The 27,726-nt window shown below is 39.0% G+C and overlaps 1 protein-coding gene and 1 pseudogene across 1 annotated transcript in view; both read right to left on the bottom strand.

Moving 5' to 3' along the window:
* Nucleotides 1-18,688, bottom strand: part of CARNMT1 (carnosine N-methyltransferase 1) — a 37,311-nt gene extending 18,623 nt beyond the window's left edge. Inside the window, exons 1-3 of the mRNA XM_027615257.2 lie at nt 18,303-18,688; nt 11,061-11,256; nt 10,063-10,226 (exon numbers count right to left, since the gene is read on the bottom strand). Coding sequence (XP_027471058.1) covers nt 10,063-10,226; nt 11,061-11,256; nt 18,303-18,538 — 596 coding nt within the window. The 5' untranslated portion in view covers nt 18,539-18,688. The remainder of the gene's footprint in view (nt 1-10,062; nt 10,227-11,060; nt 11,257-18,302) is intronic.
* Nucleotides 18,689-22,502: 3,814 nt separating this feature from the next.
* Nucleotides 22,503-23,152, bottom strand: LOC113934895 (annotated as a pseudogene).
* Between the last annotated feature and the right edge of the window lie 4,574 nt (nt 23,153-27,726).

Genomic DNA, 27,726 nt, shown 5'->3' with positions numbered 1-27,726 from the left:
GAGTGGGAGAGGGAGAAGCAGGCTTCCCACTGAGCAGGGAGCCTGATGCAGGGCTCCATCCCAGGACCCTGAGACCATGACCTGAGCTGAAGGCAGTCGCTTAACCAACTGAGCCACCCAGGTGCCCCTGGACTTTACTGTTTTTTTAGCTTTATTTTTTTAAGGTTTTTTGATAGCTCATCTTATTAACTATAAGGAAACCAATCTAAATTAAACAAGCAAAACAAATGACATAGGAAGAGATAACGAAAATTTTCCATTGGGGCCAAGAATGGCACCAAAAAAGAAGTTTGACAGAGATCTTGGCACTCTTCACTTCAAGTTTATCTGCCTATCTGCTCTTATAATATTGATTATTTTCAGGGAAGGGAAATGGGTGGCTGGGTAACAGTTATAAGAGACTTTATTGTGAAGTTTAAAAAATTTTTAACACTGTGTATGTTTTACCTAATCAAAAAAAATTATTCTTTTATTTTAAAATAACCTATTAGATTCATTAAGAGTTAATTCATTCTTTCCTCACCAGTCCACATTCTATCTGTCGGTAGCAATAAGGATAATAAAATAGTAGATAGATAACAGTAAAGTAATACTCTGTATCAGTCCACTAAGTACCTTTAACAATAGCATGCATGCCCTTTGGTAAAGCTGACATTGTTATGCTGTTTGGACACCATGGTAATATACATGATTCAATGATCATGATTCAATGACTATGAACAAAGTCATGTTGAAAGTGCTAGGGGGCGCCTGGGTGGCTCAGTCGTTAAGCGTCTGCCTTCAGCTCAGGTCATGATCCCAGGGTCCTGGGATCGAGCCCCGCATTGGGCTCCCTGCTCTGCGGGAAGCCTGCTTCTCCCTCTCCCACTTCCCCCGTTTGTGTTCCCTCTCTCACTGTGTGTCTCTCTCTGTCAAATAAATAAAATCTTTAAAAAAGAGAAAGAAAGGAAGTGTTAGAAAGATGCTAACATAAGCATCTGGCATTTTAGCCTTCTAAATATATGCAAACTTTGGTATATTCCAATTGTAATGTCTTACTTCATAACCCACATTTCAAAAACAAATATTTTGAATTTTGAGAAAGACCTGGACTTCATGTTCACAGAAGCTATTCAACTATTATATATTATTTTTAGAGCAGAGCACTGAATATATACATTGACAGAGAGTACCAACTAGAAACTTTAAGAATATAACATCCTACAATATAACAATACATCCTACAATATATCGATGTTTATAAAAGTCCATAATAATTATATCATAATTCTAACAGTTGTAGAATATTTAATGTAGGACTATTAATAAGAATTTTTAAAAAAAAAGAATGACTATGGGCACCTGGGTGGCTCAGATGGTTAAGCATCTGCCTTCGGCTCAGGTCATGATCCCAGGGTCCTGGGATTGAGTCCTGCATCGGGCTCCCTGCTCAGCAGGGAGCCTGCTTCTCCCTCTGCCTCTCTCTCTCTCTCATGAATAAATAAAATCTTTAATAAAAAAATAAAAAATAAAAAAGAATGACCTGTAGCATTTATTAAAGAAAGGTAGCTTTTAAGAACTGTGCGATTTTTAACTATTTATTCCAAAAAAAGCCTACAGTTTTCAAAACAAGCATGATTGAGAAAGACTTCATACCCTAAAGTAAAATTAAAAGCATATTTCAACATTGCCACCTCAATATTCCATCGTTAAAGAGGCAGAGATGTCTCCCAACAAAGAAAAGTCTGACCAGATGGTTTTAGAGGTAAATTCTATTAAATATTTAATGATGAATGAACACCAATTCTTCTCAAACTCCCAAAAAATTAAAGAATTTCCTATAACTCATTCTATGAGGCCAACATTATCCTGATACCAAAATCAGATATCACAGGAAAAGAAAATTCACAAGAATTTTCACAAAAGAAAAAGAGAACAGATTAATAATACCCTTTTTACAGATGTAAAAATCCTCGACGAAATATTAGCAAACTGAACCAACAACATATTAAAAGGATTATTAACCATAACCAAAAGGAATTTATGTAAGGAATGCAAGAGTGGTTCAACATAAGAAAATCAATCAATGTAATATATCACATTAACAGAACAAAGGAAAGAAACATGATTGTTTCACCCGACACAGAAAAGACATTTAATAAAATGCAGTAACTCTTTCTTGATAAAAATGCTCAGGACACTAGGAATAGAGGGAAAATTCCTTAATATGTTAAGGGGTATTTATGAAAAACCTACAGCTAAAATCAACGGTAAAAGAAGGAAAGTTTCCCCTCTAAGACCCAGAACATGGTAAGGATGCCCCCTTTCACTACTGCTGTTCAACACTGTACTACAAGTTTTGGCCAGACCTTCTCAAGGGGGAAAGGAAGAGGTAAAAACCATTTCTATCTGCAGATGCTCTGAATCTGTATGTAGAAAATTGCAAAGAATCCACAAGAAAGCTCCTCTGGGTAATAAACAAATTAAGCAAAGTTGCAAGGTTACACAATCAACACATAAAAATCAGCTGTGTTTCTATACATCAGCAATGAATAATCCAAAAGGAAATTAAGAAAGCAATTCCATTTACAATTACATCTAAAAGAACTAAATACTTAAGGAATAAATCTAACCAAGGTCAAGAAAGACTTGTACACTGAAAACTACAAAACAGTGCTGAAAGAAATTAAAGATCTAAATAGACATTCTGTGTTCATGGACAGGAAGATTTAACATTGTTAAGATGTCAATACTATCCAAACCAATCTACATATTTAACACAATTCCTAACAAAATTGCAATAGCCTTTTTCACAAAAATGAAAAAGCTGTCTGAAATTCATAGGGAATTGCAAGGGGCCCCAAATAGACAAAACTATCTTGAGAAAGAATAAATTGAAGGACTTATGCTTCTTGACTTCAAAACTTAAAAGCTACAGAAATTAAAATACTATTGGCCATAAGGGCCAATGTACACACCAACAGAATAGAACAGAAAGCCCAGAAATAAACCCTCACATGTACAGTCAATTGATTTTCAACAATAGTACAAAGACAATTCAATGGGGGAAAGGACGGTCTTTTAACAAATGGTGCTAGGAAAACCAGATATCTATATGTAAAAAAATGAAGTTAGACCCTTACCTGATATCACATACAAAATGAACTCAAAATGGATCAAAGATCTAAACTTAAAAATTAAAACCATAAAACTCTTAGAAGAAAGTACTGGGGAAAATCTTCATGACACCGGATTTGGCAATGATTTCATAAACATGACATGAAAAGCACTAGCACCAAAAGAAAAAATAGATAAATTGGACTTCACCAAAATTATACAATTTGTACATCAATGGACATCAAGAAAGTGAAAAGGCAACCTACAGAACTGGGAGAAAATATTTGTAAATCATATATCCAACAAAGAATCAATACAAGCAAAAAAAAAGGGGGGGCAAAGATCACAAAAACCGCACAATTTATCTCTGACAAATCATTTTCAACCCAACCATAATAAAGACTACAGAAAGCATAAAGAAAAGAGTCAGTGTTATAAAAAATTAGGAAACCCAAGCATACTGTATCCTCACTGATAAAACTGGGAATACAAAATTCATTAACAAGTCTGTGGACAGTAAAAATGTAAATTAAAAGCTTCTCAAAGGAGTACTATACATGTCAAGCATTTCTAGTAGTTGAAGTATTTGAAGATTTGAAGCCTATGAATAAATTTCTTTCCAGAAAAACATGTCATTAGAAAACTTCCTAAATTATATCTTTAAAAAAAAGTCAGTGAATTATTACCTATATTACTTCTCAATCTTGTATATCAGATATTTGGACATGTAGAAACAAGAACTAGAAGCACTGCTCTTTTTTTTTTTTTTTTTTTTTTTGAGTGATAACATGGCTGGAATAATAATTTCACCTGTGCTTCCAATGTTACTCACTGAGTTATTTCTGGGCCTCAGACCCAGAACACTACAAATCAGACTAAAGAAATATTTTTAGAATTGAAAATCAGTGAGGTGGCTCAGTAGGTTAAGGGTCTGCCTTCACCTCAGGTCATGATCCTAGGGTCCTAGGATCGAGCCCCAAGTGGGGCTCCCTGCTCAGCGGGGAGCCTGCTTCATCCTCTCCCACTTCCTCTGCTTGTGCTGTCAAATAAATTTGTGTAAAAAAAACAAAATCAGTGAAGTGTCACAACTGTCACCAACAATGGAATGAAGATAATGAAAGCTTTAAGTGATACAGGAATCAGAAGTCTATAATGAATCTATTATCCCTTCAACTGTGTGTTCAGCAGGTAATTATAGCACAGCACGTCAAAAATGTACTGGCCACAAGGAAAAAACAATGGGTGATTTTCATGGCACCCAGCTACAGACAATCTACATGGCATACCCATGTAGAGATCCAAAACAGGTGGATTAGCAGCCATTACCTGTTAAAGGCCGACTAAATGATACAAGAGCCCAAATCCTTTACTTTGCAGATGACAATTCCAATAGACCAATGGTTTCCTGTGGACACAGTAGTTCATTTACTGCTGAAGAAGTAACTATATTTTCATGCCTGAGAGTCCAAGTGTTTCTTAATATTGCAAAGATCTTCCTATTAATCTACCATAGGAAAGATACTAAAATCAATGTACATGAAGTAAAAGGTGAGATGCAGATGAAAACTTAGAAACTATTTCATTTTCTAGAAAGCAACAATTGTTACATTGCCACATTTCTAGATGAAAGGTTTATAGACAATTTTTTCTTAGGTAATTGGAGCAGCTAACACATGTAATAATATTAAAAATTAAAAACACAACTATCACTTATCCCCCCCATGTTCACAGCTTGCAGAAGAGGCATGCCTTTTTTTCTAGTTGTAAACCAGCATCAGAGCTGACCCACAAATATCACATATGTTGGAATCATCAGACAGGGATTTAAAACTAACCATAAAAAATACATTAAAGCATCAAGTAGAAAAGGTAGATCACATGCACAAATAGGATATGTGAGCACAGAGAGAATACACACATGGAAATGTATGGGTATATGCAAGTCCTAGGCATTTTTTTTTTATTTTGGTATCAGAGTTAAGTCCTTCAATGAGTTTATCAACAGACCGGTATAATAAACAATCAGTAAATTTCAAGTAAGGTCAATAGAAATTATCCAAACTAAAATATAAAGAGTTCGTGAGAAAAGAGTCATCTGACACCTGAGAGACAATGTCAAGCTGTTTCATATACAAGTAACTCAAGTCCCAGAAGGGGAAAAAAAAAAAGAGCAGTCTTTGATTTGGTGATACATATCTACCCAAACCCTCCAAAGCAAAACAAACACCAAGCAGGATAAACTCAAAGAAAACCACACCTAGGCACCTCATAGTCAAACTTCTAACAAACAGAGGTTGGGGGTGGGGTAAGGAGAATGGGGAGTAACCACCTACTGGTTATGGGATTTACTCCGGGTTCATGAAAATGTTATCAAACTCTGTAGAGATGATGGATACACTACTGTGAATCTACTAAATACCATCAAATTGTTTACTTTAAAAACATCACTTTTGCTCTATGCATTTCACTTCAACTTTATTATTTTTTATTTTTTTTAAGATTTTATTTATTTGTCAGAGAGAGAGAGAGAGAGAGAGAGAGAGAGCACGCACAAGCAGAAGAAGCGGCAGGCAGAGGGAGAAGCAGGTTCCCTGATGCAGGACTCGATCCCAGGACCCTGGATCATGACCTGAGCCGAAGGCAGATGCTTAATGACTGAGCCACCCAGGCATCCTCACCTCAACTTTTTTAAATGAGGGGAAAAGCATGAATATATATTTCTCAAAACAAGGTATAAAATGGCCCCCAAACATATAATTTCATTCATAATGAGAAATCCAAATGAGAAGTAGGCCAAGATATGCTTCTCCACCCATTAGATTGGCAAAAGTTCAAAAGCTTGGTAGAACAATGTTTGGCAAGGCTGTGAGTAAACAGGCACTTTCATACATCACTGGCAAGAAGACAAAACACTACAACCCTTAGAGGCATATGTGGCAATAACTGGCACAGACCCTAAAGTGGCCCCCACCTACCAGTGTTCATACTTTTTTATAACCCCCTCCCTTTCGTGTGCACAGGGATCTATGACTTGCTTCTAACCAACAGCCACCCCTGTGATAGCATCACATTATCAGACTCCACTGAAAGCCTGCCTGCTCTAAAGACTCTCCTTGCCCACTTGATGAAGTAAGCAACCATTTTGGGAAAGCTCACAAGACAAGGAACTGCAACTGGCCTCTACCAAGGCAGTTAACACAAAGCCAGGGCCCTCAGTCCTACAAACACAATAAAATCAATTCTGCCAACATGAGTGAGCTTGGAAGCAGGTATTTCCACAGCCAAGCCTCCAGATGAGAACACAGCCCAGTAGACATCTGGATTGCAACCTTCTAAGATCCTATGCCCAGACTTCTGACCCACAGAAACTGTGAAATAATAAATCTATGCTGTTTTGGGGCGCCTAGGTGGCTCAGTTGGTTAAGCGTCTGCCTTCGGCTGAGGTCATGATCTAAGGGTCCTGGGATCAAGTCCTGCATTGGGCTCCCTGCTCCGCAGGAAGCCTGCTTCTCCTTCTCCCACTCCCTCTGCCTGTGTCCCTCTCTTACTGTGTCTCTCTCTGCCAAATAAATAAAAAATAAAATCTTAAAAAAAATAATCTATGCTGTTTTAAGCAGTTAAATGTGTGGTAATCTGTTGCACACAATAGGTTAACTAACACACTTACCACACTACATATGCATTTACCTTTCAGACTCAGCAATCCCATGTCTAAGAATTTACACTAGGGGCGCCCGGGTGGCTCAGTCGGTTAAGCGGCTGCCTTCGGCTCAGGTCATGATCCTGGGGTCCTGGGATCAAGCCCCATGTCCGGCTCCCTGCTCAGCAGAGAGCCTGCTTCTCCCTCTCCCTCTGCCTGCCACTCTGCCCACTTATGCTATCTGTCAAATAAATAAATAAAATCTTAAAAAAAAAAACATTTACACTAAAGAGATACTTCCCAAAATACAAAAATACCCATGCATAGTTATTAATTGTAAAATAATTTATAATTGTAAGATACTGCCAACTACTTAAATAACCAAATACAGGAGACTGGTTGAAGTACTCTACAGCTATAAAAAAGGCTGAGGAGGATCTCCATACACTGATATGTAGCTATTTCTAAGATATTTTGTTAAGTGAAAAAGACTGCAACATAAAATACACAGGCCGCTACATTTTGTGTATGAAACAAAAGGAGGTAATTTAGAAGAAAAACCCTATATCTGCTTACATAAGAAACAAAAAATAAAAATAAGAAGGATAAACAAGAAATTAATGACACTGATTACCTACATGGTGTGGAGGATTGAGAATGAGGGGTTGAGATGGGCTATCAAAGGAACAGGGAAAGGAATAACACTTTTTCTAAGTATCACAAGTTAATAACTGATAGCCCACATATCAAAAAATATAAATCAACAAGGAAGGGGAGTGGGGGCAAGATAGAACCCTAAAAATGAAAGCAAACAAAAAAAAACCCCAATATACTGAATTTCAAATAAAAAACACAACCACACTGAGGATAGGGGGTTGAAGCAAAGCTAATTTGAGTAACTTGTGAAGAATATTTTTGTGAATACCCTTCTTTTAGGGGAAAAAATAATTGCTAGCAAATCTTAAACTCCTGCTGGTAGTTTGTTTTTCATAGTGGTATGGAGGTAGCAATTCTGAAACCATTACGTGACTACTATAGAACTGAGTGAATGAGTAAATGTACTGATGTTGTCAGAAGCCAGGTTCTCACTGTGGAAGAAGGCAGAACAGGGGAAGCCAAGAAAGAGACCTTTGGGGTTGGACTGGAATTGAAGGGATCAGTATGAACGAATGCTTTCTAGTGTGTGTGTGTGTGTGTGTGTGTGCGCGCGCACGCTCTACTCACTGTAAGGCTCAAAAGCTGTGACATCTTAGTAACAATGAACATGCCTAGTGCCAGATCTTGGTTTCTACATATCATTCCACATTAAAGGAAAGAGGTCCTTGGAAAAAAATCCAATTCCAGGACTAAAGTAGGGAAGATACATGATGGGATTGAAATATCTTATTGTGCCAGAAAATAAGAAAGCACTCAAGAGGAATTGGGCCATGTGAAAGGACATAGAGGCCAACCTGAAGGGACTCCTGCTGGCTAAATCTGAGGCAACGACAACAAGAAAACCAACAGTAATGGATCATAACCCACTGAATAAAACAGGAACCGTAAGTCCTTCAGGTAATAGTTTATAGATACAGTAGAATGCTGACTGATAACTGCAAAGTTAGAAAATCACCATTCCATAACCAGCACAGGACAGACCAGTTCATGCAAGAATCATCGATGGCTGACAATTCTAAGGCAGAGAAAGTCTGAGAAGGAGCAAGATATTAATTGTATGGTCTCAAAGTGTCTCTTAAGAAATTGTTTATTAGTTGCAAGAGGAGAGATAGTAAGTACACAATGGAGAAACTAAGTGACATTCTGAATGGGTAATCAAATTAAAATTGTCAATGATGGGCTAACAGGGGCGCCTGGGTGGCTCAGTTGCTTAAGCGTCTGCCTTCGGCTCAGGTCATGATCTCAGGGTCCTGGGATCGAGCCCCGCACGGGCTCTCTGCTCAGCTGGGAGTCTGCTTCTCCCTCTCTCTCTGCCTGCCACTCCCCCTGCTTGTGCACTCTCTCTCTTTCCCTCTGACAAATAAATAAATAAAATCTTAAAAAAAAAAATGATGGGCTAACAGACACTGTTGAATGTGATATCCTGAGAGGAACAATCAATTACGTATCAATTATGTATTATTTTGAAAAGAGGCATGTAATCCAGATCCAATCATAAAGAAACATCAGATAAGCTCAAACTGAGGGAATATTCCATAAAATAACTTCCTTGTATTCTTCAAAAATGCCAATGTCATGAAAGTCAAAGAAAGGCCAAGGAACTACTCCAGATTAAAGACGAAAATGTTCTAATGAAATGTAATATAATATCCAGGGCTGGATTCTAGACTGGACAGAGAAGTGTTTATAAAGAACATTTTCAGGATAATTTTATAAAACTTGAATATAGACGGTAGATTAGAAAACAGTGTTCTAGGTTAAATTTTCTCAATCTGATAACTGCACTGTGTTTATGTTAAGAGAATACCCTCGTTCTTAAGAAATAAACTCTGAAGTATTAAGAGATAAAAAAAATGATATATACAAACTGATCTCTCAAATGGTTTAAATAATAATTGTGCATATATATAGTTTTAGACATAATCATAAAGCAGGGGGAGGAGGGAGGGAAGTACGAATAAGAAATAATAAAATGTAAAACGTTAAGAATTGATTAGGTAGAGCATATATAGCACTATAAAATGCATGCAACTTATCTTGAAGTTATTCTGAAGTTGCTGAGAGTCTCAAAATAACATGTGCACTGGTATTTTCAAAAATACAGTAATTATACTTGCTGCTAGATCTTATTTAATGTGATACAGGATACGAAGCATGTTATAGCACAAATCTGCTTTTTAAATATTTTGATAACTATTCTTCAAAATTGGTTTCTTTGCAATCTTATGCATTTTCTTTTATAAGTGTTATTCTGAAAAGTGGACTGCTTGGGCTTTTCATGGCACAAAAAAGAAACTCTGCTCTCAGCTATAGATCCCATATCTACTTACAAGTTTGTCATAATGAGGAAAATGCAAAGTCTGTAGCTTTTTGCATTGCCATTAGCAAATTATAAAAGAACCCATCATTGATAATGAACAGTCAATCTAACCTTATTAATTTCCAGATGGAGTGATTTCCCGTAACTGCTGGAGCAAAGAGTATTCAAAAATATTAACTGCAACCTCATACAAAGCATCTACGAACACATACAACACCACACACCAACATGTGGAAAAATACAGGCATGCAGCAACTATAAACATGAATCACGACTGTGAAATTTATTACAGAGAAACTTAGTGCTTACGCATCTTAAAGAAACTTGTTAAAAATAAGATACTATTTACCATCTTTCTTTCGGAAAATTTTTTAAAATTTCTTTAATGATTGGTTGGTAGCAGGCTTCCCTCTCTGCTTTCCCAGTCTCACTCCAGTCTCTCACAAACTGTTTCAGTGTAGATTTTAACTTATCCATGTCAAATGTTGATGCTGGCATAATCTTTCCATTCCCCTGTTTAAAAACAGAAATCAATTAGCTTCTGACCAAGGAATCAATCTTGAATAGGGTCAAGGGCACGTGCTACTAAGGGGCTATATGGATGGTTTAGTGGATAAATCACTAGCCTCTCACCTCAACCGGGGTTCAAGTGCAGCTTGAGATCCTACATGAAAAGAGTTTGGTGGTCTCACTTCTACCCTCAATAGATTTAAGGTCCATTAATCATGAAACCACCATATAATTAAGCAGTCTTTACTCAGGAGAGGACCAGAACTGAGCTGCTATGGAGACAGCACATCTTCTCTCTCTAAGAGAGGGAAGAAAGTCCCTCCAGGTCATTGATGGGGCAGCATGGAGAGGCTCACCCTGGAGTGGCCCAACTGTATCTATCCTGTGGATACAAAAAGAGGACTTCAGTTTCTATTACTGCCAGTCCCTTGAGATTTATAAGTGAAAATAACTTCTTAAAGTAAAAGATAAATATCAATAGATACAAAATACTGAAAATGAATTTAGCATGAGAAATTAATTTTACACAGCTAGTAAAGTTGGTTATAAAAATTAAAGTCACTAACTCTATATGCTAGAATAGTCAGAACACTATGTGAAACGTACAGCAATATGCCAACAATTATCTTACTATTTTTAGAAAGAAAATATGTCAACAAATCCAGTTTCTAACATACTATTCTATTAAGCCTACTCAAATACCTGAACATAAAAGTGAAAACATTCTGAGTAGAGCAAATGGCCCATGCAAAATATAAAAATGAAATCCAGAAAGATGAAGACCTCAAAATACAGAGGTTAAACCCTAAAATAAAAATAGAACAAACTTTCACATACATCTTCTCCATATTCTTTATTTTCAAACATATGTATGCAATCATTCACAATGGTCAGTAGTATTTCTTGATTATGATCAATGCATTTCCGAATCTTGTCCAAGTGAAGAAGAAACTGAGGAAGTAGTTTCTGTTGATTATCTGGAAGTGATCGAAATTGTCTTTCTGTTCGGTTCACTCGCTCATGCATACTGGTGCTAAAACATAAAAGGTGTTTTTTAAATTGGCAAAAGAATTCTCACCAGGGCCAATCTTATTTTAAGGTTGTCTTTCTGTACAATTATTCCTTTATAATGTTGGGATACTGTCCTGTGATTTACAATCTTTTGGTTTCTTAAAGGATATTATCTTAAAAGTTTTATGTTTTCACCTTATTACAAATTCTCTACGCAACCAAACAAAAGACAAATAGTTTATAACTAGCAAAGTAAATATTTGCACCAGTTAGGAGGGAAAAAGGAAACAAAGAGGATTAATGTACAATTAGTTTATTTTTATGATTTTAATTTCCAAACTTAAAATTTTCATCGAACTAGATGAATACTTTAAATTTCTCCATCAAGTAGCAGAATACTGCTCTGAAGTTACTTTAGAATATACAAAATGTGTTTTGAAATTAACTAAGAACCAACCAAGCTGCATTTTTTTAAAAAACACAAAAGATCTTATGTACTACAAAAGCAGTAAACAGAGGAAAAATTGTAATTCTATAGCATTTTACATGATATTATTCACAATTTGCATTCCAGAAGTTGCCAGATAACTCTAAAGGTCACTCTGGAGATTACCTATTTATAAAACCTGAAAAGAAACAAACAAAAAACCCCATCATTTTCAAAAGCTGATTATTACATTTGCATTGAGTGCTATTTTACATCAATCAGATGGACAAAATCTAAAAGCCTGACTACAGGAAATACGGAAAAAATATTAGGAAATACTGAAAAATATGGGATAACTTGAATATATACACTGATTGATGAGAGGTGCATAAATTAGCACAACCACTTTGGAAAATAATTTAGCATTACCCAGTAAATCTTAATATGCACACTCCCTAGCAATTACAGTCCTAGACACATACTCAAGAAACTTGCAAATGGGCACCATGAAACATAAACTATCTTCTTATTAGCACTGTTATATATAACAAACAAGAAATCTGCAAACAACCTAGTGGTCCATCACCAGTAAAATGAACAAAGTACAGTATAATCATACAATGGAATGCAATTAAATAAACTACAACTATACACAATATGGATAAAACTCATGAATGTAAATATTTGTTGAAAAAAGCAAGTTGCAGAAAAATACAGAATATACAATTCCATCTTATATAAAAATAATATCTTACAGGGACTGAACACATGTAAAAAAAAAAAACTACAAAGAAAGGAAATGAAAATTTAAGAAAGTGATTTTTTTGAGGGGAAAGGACTCTTTTTAAACCAGGTGTTAGGTGCATGGGTAGTCACTGTATCGTTCTTTACATTTTATATATACAAAGAAGTGTTTGTGTTTCTTCTCAATGTTCTTTGGCATTTACTCCATACTAAATGAAAACGAAAAATGCTTTTTCATTTGGTTGCTTGAATCTTTCTATTCACCCAAATAATTGTCTCCTTTTTATGCCAAATTACTCTCTAATTTCTGGATAGTAATAAAGAAGTTCTGAAGGAGCTCTTGAGTAAAGCAATAACCTGACCAGGTTTTTAGAAGCTTGTGTGTGGTGGTTGTGGTGGTCAGGGGCGGGGCAGGGGGGGTGGGTAGGAGGGAAACGTGAAAAGATTAAGTTGTCAATGGCTACACTGATGTTTGCTTTTGTCTCCCTAGAGACAGTGTAATAGTGAGCTGTGGAGTCAAACAGATCTGGATTGAAATCCAGGTTATGCCACCTATTTGATATGCGACCCTTGGCAAGTTACTTCCTTTCTCTGTGCCCCCACTATCTCACATACAAAACAAGGTAATACATAACTACAGTGATGATGATGATGATGATGATGATGATTACAGAAGCTATCACTGAGATTTAATAAAAGCCAGGCCCTACACCAAGTCACTGACGTGGATTACTTTGAAACATCTCCATAAAACCCCACAAGGTTAGGTACCATTATATTCCTCTGCCAACCCAATGGGATTTCATTGAAAATGTAACAAAATAATGCACACAAATCACTTAGCCCAGGGCCTGAAACATAACTCCAACATGGTAGGAATACCTAATTTATATAACTAATATGTTCACAGTGAAAATACAAAAAATGTGGAGAAGTAAAAGTACTTCAGCAAAAAAAGCTACTAATAGTCCCTCTTCTAAAGGCAATCACTTCTAACTTTTTGGCATATTTCTCCTTGTTGTTGTTGAAGTGCCTCTCCGGTCAAAACGTGATACACAGAACAGCACACCATTTGGAGGTAACTAGAAATGAAGAATCTCACACCCCACCTAAGACCTACTGAAATGTAACGTGCCTTTTAACAAGATCTCAAAATGATTCACATGCACGTCAACTTTTTAGAAGCTCTTGTAATTCTTCATCTTTATCAAAGAATTTTCCCAGATTAGAAAAAACTTCTCTAATTTATAGGGCAAATGACTGTAATGACTTTTCATTATGCCATCTATGCACCAAAATTTACTCAGTTATTTCTCAAACGCTGGGCATCTAGATACTTTCACTTGTCTATATGATAAACCTTCTGTGTTCTAAATCTGTCTGTATTTTAGGGAAAAAAAATACTACTAACTCCCAAAAGAAGAATTACCAAGTCAGAAAGGATTAAGTACTGGGGTGCCTGGGTGGCTCAGTTGGTTAAACATCTGACTCCTGGTTTCGGTTCAGGTCATGCTCTCATGGGTTGTGGGACTGAGCCCTAAGTGGGCTCAGTGCCCAGTGGGGAGTCTGCTTCTCTCCCTTTCCTCTTCCCCTGCCCCTCCCCTGGCTAACTCTAAAATAAATAAATTCTTAAAAAAAAAAAAAAGGTATTTTTAAGCTTCTTGATACAAACTGATTTTCAGAAGAATTGTATCAATTTACATTCCTATAAAATAGAGTAGAACACTAAAGGAACTATTTAAGGTGACCATAATGTGTTAGGCAAACAGCAGAGTTGTGAAGGGTTACAACTCAGAGTCAACTGGTTAAATAGTCTCACAGTACTTCATTTCTACTATTCTTGGGCACTGGATGCCCCACAACCTCCCTCTCAGCATACCTCAAAATTCAACATATCCAAACTGAACTTAGCACATGATCACCACCACCCCCCCCCGAAAAAAACCCTGCACTTCTTCCTATATGGCTGACACTGATGAATGGTATGCCATACATCCATTGAAGTCAGAAAGAAATGAGTCATCCTAAAATGCCTCTTCTCACAGACCCCACAACCACAAGCTCCAGATCCTTTTGATTCTACTTCATAAACTCTCTGCAAATCACTACCTCTCCCAGGCCCTCATTAGGTCTCTCAAAGATCCCTAAGAGGCCTGCTCCCTAGGAATGTTGTCCCCAGATGAAGTCTGCCACTCCCAATGAATTCTTCTGAAATACAAGTCTTGTGTTTGTCCTAACTGAATCTCCAGATTTCAGCCTATGCAAATAACAATCAATAAATGTTCAGTTATATACCCCCTAGGTGCCATTTTTCATTCTCCATGAGGACTACTTAACTTCCATGATTGCCGGGTAGTTGAGGTAAGTTATGGATTGGTCAGAAGAGCCCACACATATTTGTTGTCAATTACTGATACAGAAGTGATGTAACTACACAGAACAGGACGAGTCGCTGCATATCTGTTAACCCTTGATTTTTTTAATGGTCTGCAAAACTGTCCATAACGTACATCCACAGTGAGTCTCCCGAAATAAGTGAGATCTTACTGAAGCTGACATAAGAGTCCAATCTTTACTATTTTAAATGGGGCTAACTTCTCTATTCTGGAAATGCTTATACTACTAATGTACTTTAAGGCAGGGGTAGGCACGCTATGACCCCCTGGCTGCTAGGTCTATTTTATAAAGACTTTTACTGGAACAAAGCCATATCCATTTGTTCACATACTGCCTATGGTTGCTTCCACACAGGAGCAGAGTTGAATAGTTGTAACGAGACTACCTAGCTCTCTGACCTTAAAATATTCATTGCCTGGCCCTTTAAAGAGTTTCCTAAAGCTGCTTTATTTAAAGGAATGTTTTACAAGCTTCAGACTCTCCGTGGTTCTACTCGGTCAGCAGCAAGAGCTTATCCTCTGGTGACTAAGGGGAGAAAATAGAGTGACCAGCCATATTTCATGGGTATCTACCTTCAGCTCTCTCCAGAAGGGTGGTCTTGGCAGTGACCCCAACTCTTAGTCTCCTTTCATCAGGGTGGGTCTGATACTGGGTCTGAGCCAAGGACCAAGGTCATAGACCCATTCCTCTGAACCTGCTGAACTACTCTAGTATTCCAAACAGGAAAGTGTATCTTTTCAGAAGGAAAATCTGTCTCAATCCACTTAAAAAATTTATTAAAACACAAAGTTAAAATTGTCTTACTAATATCACTATTTACTAATGCACCGAACCATCTTGGATTTCAGACCAGACTCTACCACAATTTGGTTGTGTAAGCCTGGGCAAGCTGTTCACCTCTTTATATGCCTATTCCTTCACCTGTACAAAAGAACTCTACATCTCAATTTTTTAAATCTTACCTAACTGCTACTTCTAAAAGTAGGATGTTTCTGACAAGACCTTTAATTTTTCAACTGTAGTATCTTCTAATGTGAGTATCTTCATTCATAACAAGATTGGTATTTTAAGGATAACAACGTTTTGTTTTTTACTATTCGCTACAATGCTACAATCATTTTTGCCTTAATCAAAATATTTCATCTAAGCAAAACCCATAGGAAACACAAAATTAGAAGCCACTGGAAAAATATTAAGACATTTTTTGCCCTGTGACCGTTAATCTAAATCCCCTATAAAATGACTAAAAGACATTTAGCAGTGAAACTAAGCTCTCCAAAATTTAGAAGTATTTGCTAAAGATTTACAATAGGATTGTGCATCCGAACTCACTGCAGTGATGGAAAGACTTACATCTGCATTGTCCAATATAGCAGACACCAGCCACATGTGGCCATTGAGCACTTCAAATGTGGCTAGTGAGACTGAGGAAATGAACTTTAAATTTTATTAAATTTTAATTAAGTTTAAATTTAGCCAGATGTGATTAGTGACTACGGTATTGAACAGCAGAGGTCTAGATCATAAAATGTCGGAATGGAACAACCCAGTGTGTTTTCTGCTACAAGATGCTTTCCATACCCCTAGTCCTTCCAGTGATGTTTTTAAAGGCATATTTTGAATACTATTTTCAGTCTATTGGAAGCATTTCGTCAAGAGTACATGCAAATAAAAAGGATTGTTTTTAAAAAATGAAATTATCCTCAATCCCACATTAAACTGCTAAAGAGGGATTAGGGTATAGGAAACTAGATCACAACCATTAGAATATGCACACAAGCACTCTTTTCTACACTGCCACACTCGAGCCCTACTTCCACGTCAGAGGTCCCTACCTGCCCACAAAAAGGCCCATTTGATAACTAATCTTAAATAACAATTTTAAATTAGTCTTAATATCTTAGAACCAGCACAGACACACATTTTAACTAACTGGGTCCATTATCTTTCCAGGACATAGTCCAGTATCCTTTTCTAGATTTTTCTAGAAAGTACCAGACTCTTCTGTACCTACCTCTCCTAGCTATCTAAATCTAGGGTTAGTTGTTTCTCCTCCCTGTGTGATTCTTTCATACACAATACTTGCATCAAATTCAATTCTGTGGTTGTCTGCCTTCCTCCCTCTGTTGATACTAAATAAAATCCCCACACTTAGTTAATTCCCTTTTGGGCTCCATAGGTAATGCAGTCCAGTTCCTATGCCTGGGTTTAATCAGTAGATTATTTCATCAAGATCTTTGCACTTAAAAGCTCATGTTACAGAAAGGCCATCAGATTCTAAATAACTTTAGGCTTTCACTAAGCAAGTTTACAAATTCGAAATAGTAACAATCTACCGACTTGTGACAAATTCACATGCTATCTGGGAAGGACAAACGTATTTCTTTGCTACTACTTGTCTTATTTGTTAAAAATAGAGCTTCAACAACATATGCCAAGCACTGGTGACACAAAAATAAATAAGGCTTAGTCCCTGCCCTTGAAGAGGTCACAGTCAAGCAATTAAAAAAAAAGTTTGCATAAATCACAGCAGGAGCCCATCTAAGGGCACAGTTTTACGTGGGCAGGTCCTGTCTTTCCCATTCCAACCGCAGACTCAGAGCACAGCCGTCGGTGGACTCCACTCTTACACAAATAAAAGTGCTCTGTTTACCTGAAAATCTAAGTTCCTTTCAGGTCTTGGAATTCTAATTTTGTGACTATGGTATTTTAACATCTATCTAGAAAGAAAAAAAGTGGAAGTTAGGGAGTTTAAAAGCCCTACCACCGTACCCAGCCCACAGTGAGAATTCGATACATATTTGCAGAATAAAAGATCATAAAAGCGATTCTTTACTGTGCCTTCTCTCATTTCCCTCTTTAATAATTTAGCAAATTTTAGAACATCCGGACCACCTCCGACCTTAATTTCACCCACCAGTTAAAGACATTGAGCGCCATCATTCACCACTAATGTGCCTGTACGTTCAAAGCGCCAAAGGGGCTGGGGTGGAAATCTTATGCAGCTCTCACAAGAACTGGCAACAGTTTGGGAAAATTCGTCCTACGGCATCCCACGTGTAGGTGAACTTGGGTTCTCCGTGTGTTCAGTTTGGAGGACATCGACAACACATACAGATCATGCCCAGCACTGACGATTTTACCACCATCATCTTCTATCTGCAATTGTTAACAGCACTTTTCCGGTCACCCCCACCGGCCTCCAAGCCAAACCTTTAACGAGGGATGGAAGGCAAGAGAGCTAATCTGATCCTGAGGTTAGAAGACACGAGGCTGAGCAGCAGACGGCGCGGCAGACACGCGGCTGTGCAGGGTCGGGAGGGGCTAAGGTGGTACGAGGTGACTCAGGGGCCCGGAGGTCAGATCTGGCGGCCCGGTTCGGGCGCCCCGGAGGCGTGGCGGCCGAGGGCGAGCGCGGCGGGCGCCCCCGTTCCGGCGGGTCCGCCGCGACCTGCAGGCACCTCGATGGGCTGCGCCGGGGTCCGCCACGGGCTTCTTACCCGTAGTAGCGGAAGGCATTAATGATCTTCCAGAAGTGCTCGCGCTCGAGCCGCTCCTCCTCCTCCTCCGTGCTGCGCGCGGCCGTCGCCGCCGCCGAAACCGCCGCGGCCGAGGCCAAACGCCCGGCGGAGAACTGCACTTCCACCTCCTCGCTCCCGCCGCGGCCGCCGCCGCCTCCCCCGCAGCCCTCGGGCAGCTGAGAAGCTGGCGGCGGAGGGCGCCGCCGTCGCTGCATCGCCGCCGCGGCCCTAGGCCTGGCTCGCTTGCGTCTCGCCGCGACTGAGAGCGTGGTGGCGGCTGCTCGGCCTTCCTCTAGACGGCGCCCGCCGCGGACATGCCCCCAGCTCGCGGTGCGCTCCGCCCCCGCCGCCCTCAGGCCTCCATCCGCGCCGGGCTCCGCCAGGTCTTCAGGAGCGCCCGGCACGAGCGCGCATGCGCCTGCGAGGGTACGACGGAGGGCCGCCGCCGCCTGCGCTCATTTGCTGCCGGCCTTCGGCGACGGCGCGCTGCCGTAAGGACGACGCGCCCAATGGGCGGGGCGAAGGGTCAGGTGGGAGGAGCGAAGGAGGAGATCCCTCGTGGGGTGGGGCTGGCACCTGCGAGAAGCCGCGTGGGCTGGGTTTAAGAGCCTGCGAGTGCTGGATTATGGAACAGGCAGTTGAACTAAGTCTAAAGAAGGGAAAAGCAGAAAAAAAGTTCAGCTTTGATGAATTTATTAGGAATTTTTATTTAAGAAAATCGAGAGGGAAGGTCTTGCATTCACCCCGATTTAAGCTTTATTTTCTAAATGTATTTCCATTTTTAATTACATAGGGAGGAGAGTCACCATCATCTTTTCAGTGTTCAGGGGCTTGCGAAAATCCTAATCCCGCCCTAACTGGTGATGGCAGCAGATGAAGAAGATGTTAAAACCAAACTCTCTCTAGTATCCGCGCTTTGGAAGACCACCAAAATGCACAGGAGCTGTAATGCCTCAGCATTGGCGCTAGTTGCATCTAACGGTGGCCCTTAGCAATGCCAGACTTCTTCCTCTTCTTCACCTACATACACTTTCTGCCTCATTTATCTCTGAGCTCATAGTTAAAACAGGTGCCTCACCCACATTTATTATTATTCTTAGGAAATAACTCATTTTATTCAATTTTATGTACCACTCTGCATATCAGTCTTACTAAAAGATTGCTTTATTCGGAAGAATTAAACATTCCCAGGAAGCAAAGATTCTGTAAAAACATATAAACATACTGAAAAGGAACTAGCTTCATATTTTCATAATTTAAATTAATAATTTAAAGGCAATGCTTTAAAAAGTGGTTATTCTATGTTAATGTTCCATTTTTATACAAGATTTTTATAAAATTTTAAGTCTTTTTTAAAACAGTAATGCAGTAATACATGGTCCAAATTCAAAAGGAAAGTACAAAAGGTTAAAAATGTGAAGTTTCTTTACCCTTCTCCCTAGGCAGCCTTATCCCCTACACAGACACAAAATATCAATTTCTTGCCCACTCTTCCACATTTTATATCCAGTGCAGATTTTTCTTAGAGACCACTGTTTGTAAATTATGCATATATTCTCATGTTATTAACTGTTACCAATACTGTTGGTAAATGCACACACCAATACACAAATTATATATATAATAATTTTGATGCACTGATATAGTTCTGGATGACCTAATTGATATAGGCCAGAATGCCATGGATAATTATAATCAGCAACATACTTTTTATCATCCTGGGAAGTATAATAAACATTTTTTTTTTTGAGAGAGAGAGAAAGAGAGCGGGGGTGGTGGAGAAGAGGCAGGGGGAGAGAAAGAATCCCAAGTAGGCTCCACAATCAGAGCAGAACCTGACTCAGGGCTAGATCTCAGGACCCTGAGATCAGGCCCCCAGTCAGATGGTTAAATGAGCCACCCAGGTGCCCCCAAATTTTCAAATTAATTTCTTATGGAGAGGCTTTGTTGGTTCTGTCTCATTAGTTGGTGAGAATCTTAGGGTCTGTGTCATTAAGGTGCTCAACCTTAATCTCAATTATGATTTCACAGATGAGGAAACTAGGGAAACAGCAATTAAGTGATCCACAGGACAGTACATTACTGGCACTACGCTTACCTACCCAAGTCCCCTGCCTGTATTTTACCCGTATTTGGCTATAACACTGACTGAATATTATGCTAACATTTGTTTAACATTTTACATTTTCCGAATTGTTTTTTTCCTATTGTATCACCTTATTTGTTCACGACTCTGAAGGAGGTGTTATTATCATTTTCCTTTAACAAATGAAGACACAGTCTCAGAGAAATTAATAGTCTTGCCATGGGGTACATAAATAGCAGAGCTGACATTTATCTATTCATTCATTCCTTTCAACAAATGTGCTGATTGCCTGCTATGTTTCTGGCACTGAGCTAAAGGCAGCTAGAAGTTGGGTTTTTTATTCTCACTTTGCCATTTGGTAACTGTGACTGTTTCAAATGTTATTTGAGACTTCGATTACATTATTTAAAAAAAAAGATTTTATTTATTTGAGACAGAGCAAGCACACCACTAGGGGGATGGGCAGTGGGAGAGGGAGAAGCAGACTCCCCACTGAGCAGGGAGCCTGATGTGGGGCTCAATCCCAGGACCCCAAGATCATGACCTGAGCCAAAGTCAGATGCTTAACCCACTGAGCCACCCAGGTGCCCCTTGATTACATTATTTCTAAAATGGACATATAACCCTTCTTACAGGATCATCAGGAGGAATAAACGAGATAAAGAACGGGAAATGCCTGGTATATCTGCTCATTAAATGTTGGTTTTCTCTCTTCCTTTCAGGTGTCTTTAGGATAAATTTTTGGCCTTGTTTTAAAACACTTTTAGGACTTCCTTGACCTAACTTCTTTGCAATGAGTTTCTCCTATAGAAATCTTCCCAAACCCTGGGGTCATTTGGGCTGAAACATTTTCATCAGAAAGAGGTCAATTAATCTCTAGGAATTAATAACCAAAAACCATCATTCTTTCTTCGGTTATTTTGAAAAACTGTTAGTTAAGCAGTTACAGCTCACACACATATATTGCCGATGGAAATGTGAGATGGGACAGCCACTGTGGAAAAAAGTATAGCAGTTTCTTACACCCAGTAATTGCACTCTTGGACATTTATCCCAGAGAAATGAAAAAAATGTGTTCACACAAAAACCTAATTTACATGAAAATTCATGGTCACTTTATTTGTAAAGGCCAAAAATTAGTAACAACCCAAATGTCCTTTAGCAGATGAATGGTTAAACAAACTGGGGCATAACCATACCATGGGATACTTACTTGATAATAAGAAAGGGAATGATTTATTTTTATACTTAATAACTTAAATGAATCTCAAAAGAATTATGGTTGATGGGGAACAAATTTCAAAGGGTTACAGATACTGTATGATTCCATTTATATATTTTGTCTTGAAATGACAAAATTATAGAGAACAGGTTAATGGCTGCCAGAGTTTGGGGGTGGTAGGGAAGAAGGGTTGTGTCTGTGGCTATAAAAGGTAGTACAAGAGAATCTTGTCATGGAACTCTATCTTGACTATGGTGGAAGTCACACAAATCTACACTTTCATAAAATTGCATAGAAATTAATATACATGGGGGTGCCTGGGTGGCTCAGTCGTTAAGCATCTGCCTTCGGCTCAGGTCATCATCCCAGGATCCTGGGATCGAGCCCCGCATCGGGCTCCCTGCTCTGCAGGAAGCCTGCTTCTCCCTCTCCCACTCCCCCTGCTTGTGTTCCCTCTCTCGCTGTGTCTCTCTCTGTCAAATAAATAAATAAAATCTTAAAAAAAGAAATTAATATACATGCCATATATACATAAATGAATACATACCAAACTGATAAATTTGAATAAGATCCATTGATTGTATCAATGGCAACTTCCTGATTGCAATATTGTGCTATAGTTATGTAAGATATTGCCATTGCGGTGAAGGGTATAGGGAATCTGTCTGAATTATTTTTTACAACTGTGTATGAACCTAAAATAATCTCAAAACAAAAGGTCTTTATAATGACACATAAACCTGTGACTTTTTTGGGGGGGGAGAAAATCACTTTATTCTAATTCACAAATGAGAACATCACAAAAGGTGATTTAAGGAGGCACACAAATATCTGCCCAACCCCAAATTCAAACCAACTCAATGAACTTCCATACAGTAAGAACAACCTTTTTTATTCCAATTCTGAAGAAAGCTGTATTTAATGATGAAGGAGAAGCTTAACTGGTGGTTTTACACTTTATATATTCACCATTCACCATCAATTATATTTTTATGCTAAATTAACTTGGTTATGAGAGATGATTTTCCTTATCTTCAATTTGAACTTCTTGATTAGGCTAATCCATTTGCAAATCTGCACTGTTTCAGCACCTCGCTGAAACCTGCACAAAGCTTCAGGTCACCCTGGTTCTGGGCACACTCCAGAAACTGTTTCATCTCATTAGTGGCATGGGCCAAACTGCTGCTGCTCCTGGTATGCTGGCTGGGTTCCCTGAGGCTCCTGGTAAGTGATGTCAGGCCTTGAAGGCTCAGCATTGCCTCCTCCACTGAAGCCCCCAGTGATGGCATGACCTATCGTGTGCCCGACAGCAGAGCCCACAGCCACGCCAGCTGCAGTGGTTGCCACCTGGGCCATGAGCCCTGGCTGCCGGGGCGCAGCAGCAGGTGAGCCAACAGCAGCTGGTGGAGCCGCTGCCGGAGGCTGAGCTGCTGGCGCTGGTCTAGGTGCCGCTCTCATCTGAGGTACCCGGCTGGCCGGAGGGGCCATGCGGGAGGTGCGGCTCTGACTTCCACGCGGCATGGTGACTTGCAGAGCAGCTCAGGGTCTAGAAATCCGAGATTCGGCTGAGACCCCAGCGGCTTCTGCCAAACCTGTGACTTCTACTTTATTCTTATAGATACATTTTTACTTTTCAGCCCAGAAGAAGTTTCTAAGCAAATTACTTTTCTCATTTTAAAAAATTTGAATTATGGGAATTTTCAAACTGAAATAAAAGTAGAGACAATTACATAAGCAATCTATTACATTATTATAATCCTTCACCCCATTTCACCAATTCTCAAGTTTAGTAATCTAGTTTTAGCTCACCTCACCTTGTTGACTGTTGCTTCTTCCCCTCTTCTCTTCTTGTTATCATGCCCTTTTTTGCCTTTTTTTTTGAGAAAGCTAGATCTTTTGACCTGCAGAATATTCCATATTTTGGATTTGGCTGATTGTTTTCTCATGGCATCATTTCTTGCTTTTTTTACTCAATACTATGTTTCAAAGTTTTATCCACATTGTATAGAGCTATCGTTTGTCCCATGAGGTAGTCCTTGGGTGAACATATCACAATTTATTTTTTGTTAGAAGACATCTTATTTTTTTTTTAATGTACACCCCAGCTCCCTTATCCATTTTTATTTTTCTTCAGAGCACTTAACACTACCTGACGTTGCACTTCCGTAACGGTTAATTTTATATGTCAACTTGACTGGTTAAGAGATGTCCAGCTAGGGGGCGCCTGGGTGGCTCAGTCATTAAGCGTCTGCCTTCAGCTCAGGTCATGATCCCAGCCTGGGATCGATCCCTGCTCCGCGGGAAGCCTGTTTCTCCCTCTCCCACTCCCCCTGCTTGTGTTCCCTCTTTTGCTGTGTCTCTGTCAAATAAATAAAATCTTTAAAAAAAGAGAGAGGTAAAAAATGTTTTACCAGTGGGCGCCTGGGTGGCTCAGATGGTTAAGCGTCTGCCTTCGGCTCAGGTCATGATCCCAGAGTCCTGGGATCGAGTCCCGCATCGGGCTCCCTGCTCCTTGGGAGCCTGCTTCTCCCTCTGCCTCTCTCTCGCTCTCTCTCTCTGTGTCTCTCATGAATAAATAAATAAAATCTTAAAAAAAAAAAAGAAAAAAGAAAAAAAAATGTTTTACCAGTTGGCTGGTAAAACATTATTTCTGGGTGTCTCGACAACAGATTAGCATATGAATCAGTAGCCTGAATAAAGAAGATCATTCTCACCAATGCAGGTGGGCATCATCCAATCCTTTGGGGGACTGAGTAGAACGAAAAAACAGAAGAAGGGTGAATTTTCCTGAGCTGAAACAATCAGCTTCTCCCACCCTTGGACATCAGAGCTCTTGGTTCTAAGCCTGTCAGACTCAGACCTGGACGTATATCATCAATGCCCTAGTCTCAGGCTTTCAGACTTAATTTGCTTAATTTCAATTTTCTTCTCAATTATGAATCTGCTAAAGGACTATCTTTTATCACTAAGATTCTGTTGGAAGCTACTCAACCCGAGTCAGATTTCTTAGCTGCACACAACAGAATCCATTCTAGCTATTTGAAGCAGAAAATGATTTATTAAAATGCTGGCACACAAAATTTTTAGGAAAATGTGGCAACCCAGCTTGAATGTCATATAGAAATAACATAATGCTATACCTGTTGTTCCAAGGGAAAGTGTTTCAATGGACACTAATCCAACTACTGCCCATCATTCATCACTTATAATGTTAAGGACCAAATACAGATAACAAAGCCTGTGCTACAATTACCCTGAAAACAAAAACAAATGCTTCTGCCATAAGATCAAATTTCCCCATTCACGGCCACACCCAACTCATGCTCACATCTGCCTTCCAAGTTAGAATCTTAGTTACAAAGGAGTGTGGAGCATGTGCTTTTTGGCTTTCTAACCTCTAAAATAGAGGAAGGCATGCAGGAAAGTGGAATGAGGTGGTTTTAGAGGGCTAATCTATGTAACTGCGAGAATGACTATCTACGTGTCACAAATCAACAGTGTAGTCAACGCTGGTTGACTGGGTCCAAGTGACAAGGAGCCAAAACATCGGATCTGGCTTAGGAGGTCTGGGTTATAATGTTGACACTGACTTGAGTAGGTATATGACCTCAGGGACATCACTTAACTTCCCTGGACTTTGTCCTGATCTATAAAATGAAACAATTGGACAACTGTTCTTAAAAGATCCTTCTAGTTCTAACATTCTATGATTCAAAAATAATTTAACAGGCAATATCCTTCGATTTCAAGCAGTCTTCTTCTTCAAAAAGAAAAAGCCGTCAGTCAGCAATTTTTATATCCGCAGGTTTTTTTTTTTTTTTGAGATTTTATTTATCTGTCAGAGAGCAAGCGGGCACAAGCAGGGGGGAGCGACAGGCAGAGGGGAAGCTGGCTCTCTGCTGAGCAAGGAGCCAGATGTGGGACTCCATCCCAGGACCTTGGGATCATGACCTGAGCCAAAGGCACACACTTAACCCACTGAGCCACCCAGGTGTCCCTTAGCTGCAGTTATCTATATTTAGTTGTTTTCTTGTGCTTTCAATTTGCCTATTAAACTATTTTTTTAAATACCTTGGGATCCAGCATGGAATTCCTGTATACCATTTCCAAAGCTGACCTTCCACTGAAGTATACAGTGGATAAACACAATGAATTGAAAGAAGGAAATTCCATACTCTATTATCTGAACAAAGAGTCCAAACTTCCTTTCCTGCTTTTGGTAAAATGGTTAACGAAAGCATCCCTTAGTTGTCCTAGTGTGCCATTGAAGTTACTCCCTCATTATTCTCAAGTTGGTTTCATAACAATTGAATGTTTGAAAATACAGGCTCAGAAATCTGCGGACCTACTCATCTACTAAGCCTAAGTATACAGGATTATACTTATACAATGGGAAGGTATTTCATTGGAAGTTTATATTTATATATTATATTGGCTTGCCTTTTGATCAGCTGCTTTACCTACTTGGAGGTAAAACTCCTTTGAGGGTGGGAGGCATATTTGTTTTGTTCATGCCCAGATCCCCAACATCCGGTACAGTGTCTGGCATATAAAGATTTTTCTATAACCACTTTGTGAAACAAGTAAGTGAATTTATAACTACCAATACCATGCTAAACACTGCACATATATAATTGCATATAACTTAATACCATAGCGTTGCCATCCTTTTAAAAGAAACAGATGAGAACACTATAAAGACTTCAAGTGACTCTATCCAAGTCATGCAGCTATTAGATGGGAAAGCCCTGATTTGGAAACAAGTCTACAAAGCCCCCAAAAACTATTAACCACTGAATCTACTGCCTGTAGTGAAGTTGGTCTTGTTTCTCCTTAGACAAGTTTCATGAAGTCCCTTTACTTTGGAAAACCTTATTAACTTGCAAATAATGATTTACAGAGATTTAACATTCTAGGTGGGCAGGAAGAGAGACAGATTTTGCTAACCCGAATTGAGAGACTAGATTGCCCCAGGAATATGTTTGTGGAGACAAAATATTTCTTACTCTTTATGTGAAATATCTTGATTTTATATCACACAGACTCAAACTGCTATTGACCTAAGGATCTCATGGAAAAAGGAAAAGGCCACTTGGGACTTCCTTGGCTCACTAACAGAGTTCCCATATACTAATGATCCTTATTCTAGGATTTATAATTTTTATTCTTGGAATTCCTCTATTAATTCTGCTCTTTATGAGTCCAGTCTTTGTCTCAGAACTAGCTTGTTTTGCCTTTGTATTCTTTCTTCTAATAGCTAGATCTAGACAAAGTATACCATCACTTGGTCTTAAAATAACAAGCACACTCTCCCCTATAAAACTAGAGATATGACTCCTATAAATGGTTTCCTTGTATTTTTTGTGATTCCTTATATTGTTAATCACAGGAACCAGGAGCCAATTGTAATATTTGTATGCACATTTTTTTAATGTTCCCCAGAGTTATTCTCAAAATTGGGATGAAAATTCTATTGCTATTATTAATTTTTTTGAAATAAAAAGTAAAGTAAAATGGATTTTTATGTAAATTCCAAGTGGTAGTTGGTTTACAAAATATATCGTAGATTATCTACTGCTAGGAGTCACGGTTTCTTCCCAAGAACACAAAATAGTCCTTACAAAGTTATCTTCCCATCCCACAAGCTCTAAATCTTTTTTGTTGCTGCCTTTGGGGAACATTTCAAATTAAAGAGATGCTTTGAACTGACGTTATTCCAAGCTTTCCCATCCTAAAATCTAGGGTCCAGTTACCCTATAAGCATACTCATGCATGATTAAGGTACCAGCCAAGCAAATGTACCCCCCAAAAACATTTGGGAAGAATTATACAGCTATTACTTCCAAAGAAAGCATCAAAGTAGGGGGGCGCCTGGGTGGCTCAGTCGGTTGGGCGACTGCCTTCGGCTCAGGTCATGGTCCCGGAGTCCCGGGATCGAGTCCCGCATCGGGCTCCCTGCTCGGCAGGGAGTCTGCTTCTCCCTCTGACCCTCTTCCCTCTCGTGCTCTCTATCTCTCATTCTCTCTCTCTCAAATAAATAAATAAAATCTTTAAAAAAATTTTAAAAAAAGCATCAAAGTAGTAATCACGGGAGG

The sequence above is a fragment of the Zalophus californianus genome, chromosome 13 (genome assembly GCF_009762305.2).
Source record: "Zalophus californianus isolate mZalCal1 chromosome 13, mZalCal1.pri.v2, whole genome shotgun sequence".
NCBI lineage: Eukaryota > Metazoa > Chordata > Mammalia > Carnivora > Otariidae > Zalophus > Zalophus californianus.
Note: the sequence above shows the minus strand (reverse complement) of the source record. Positions and strands in the feature narration are given on the sequence as shown.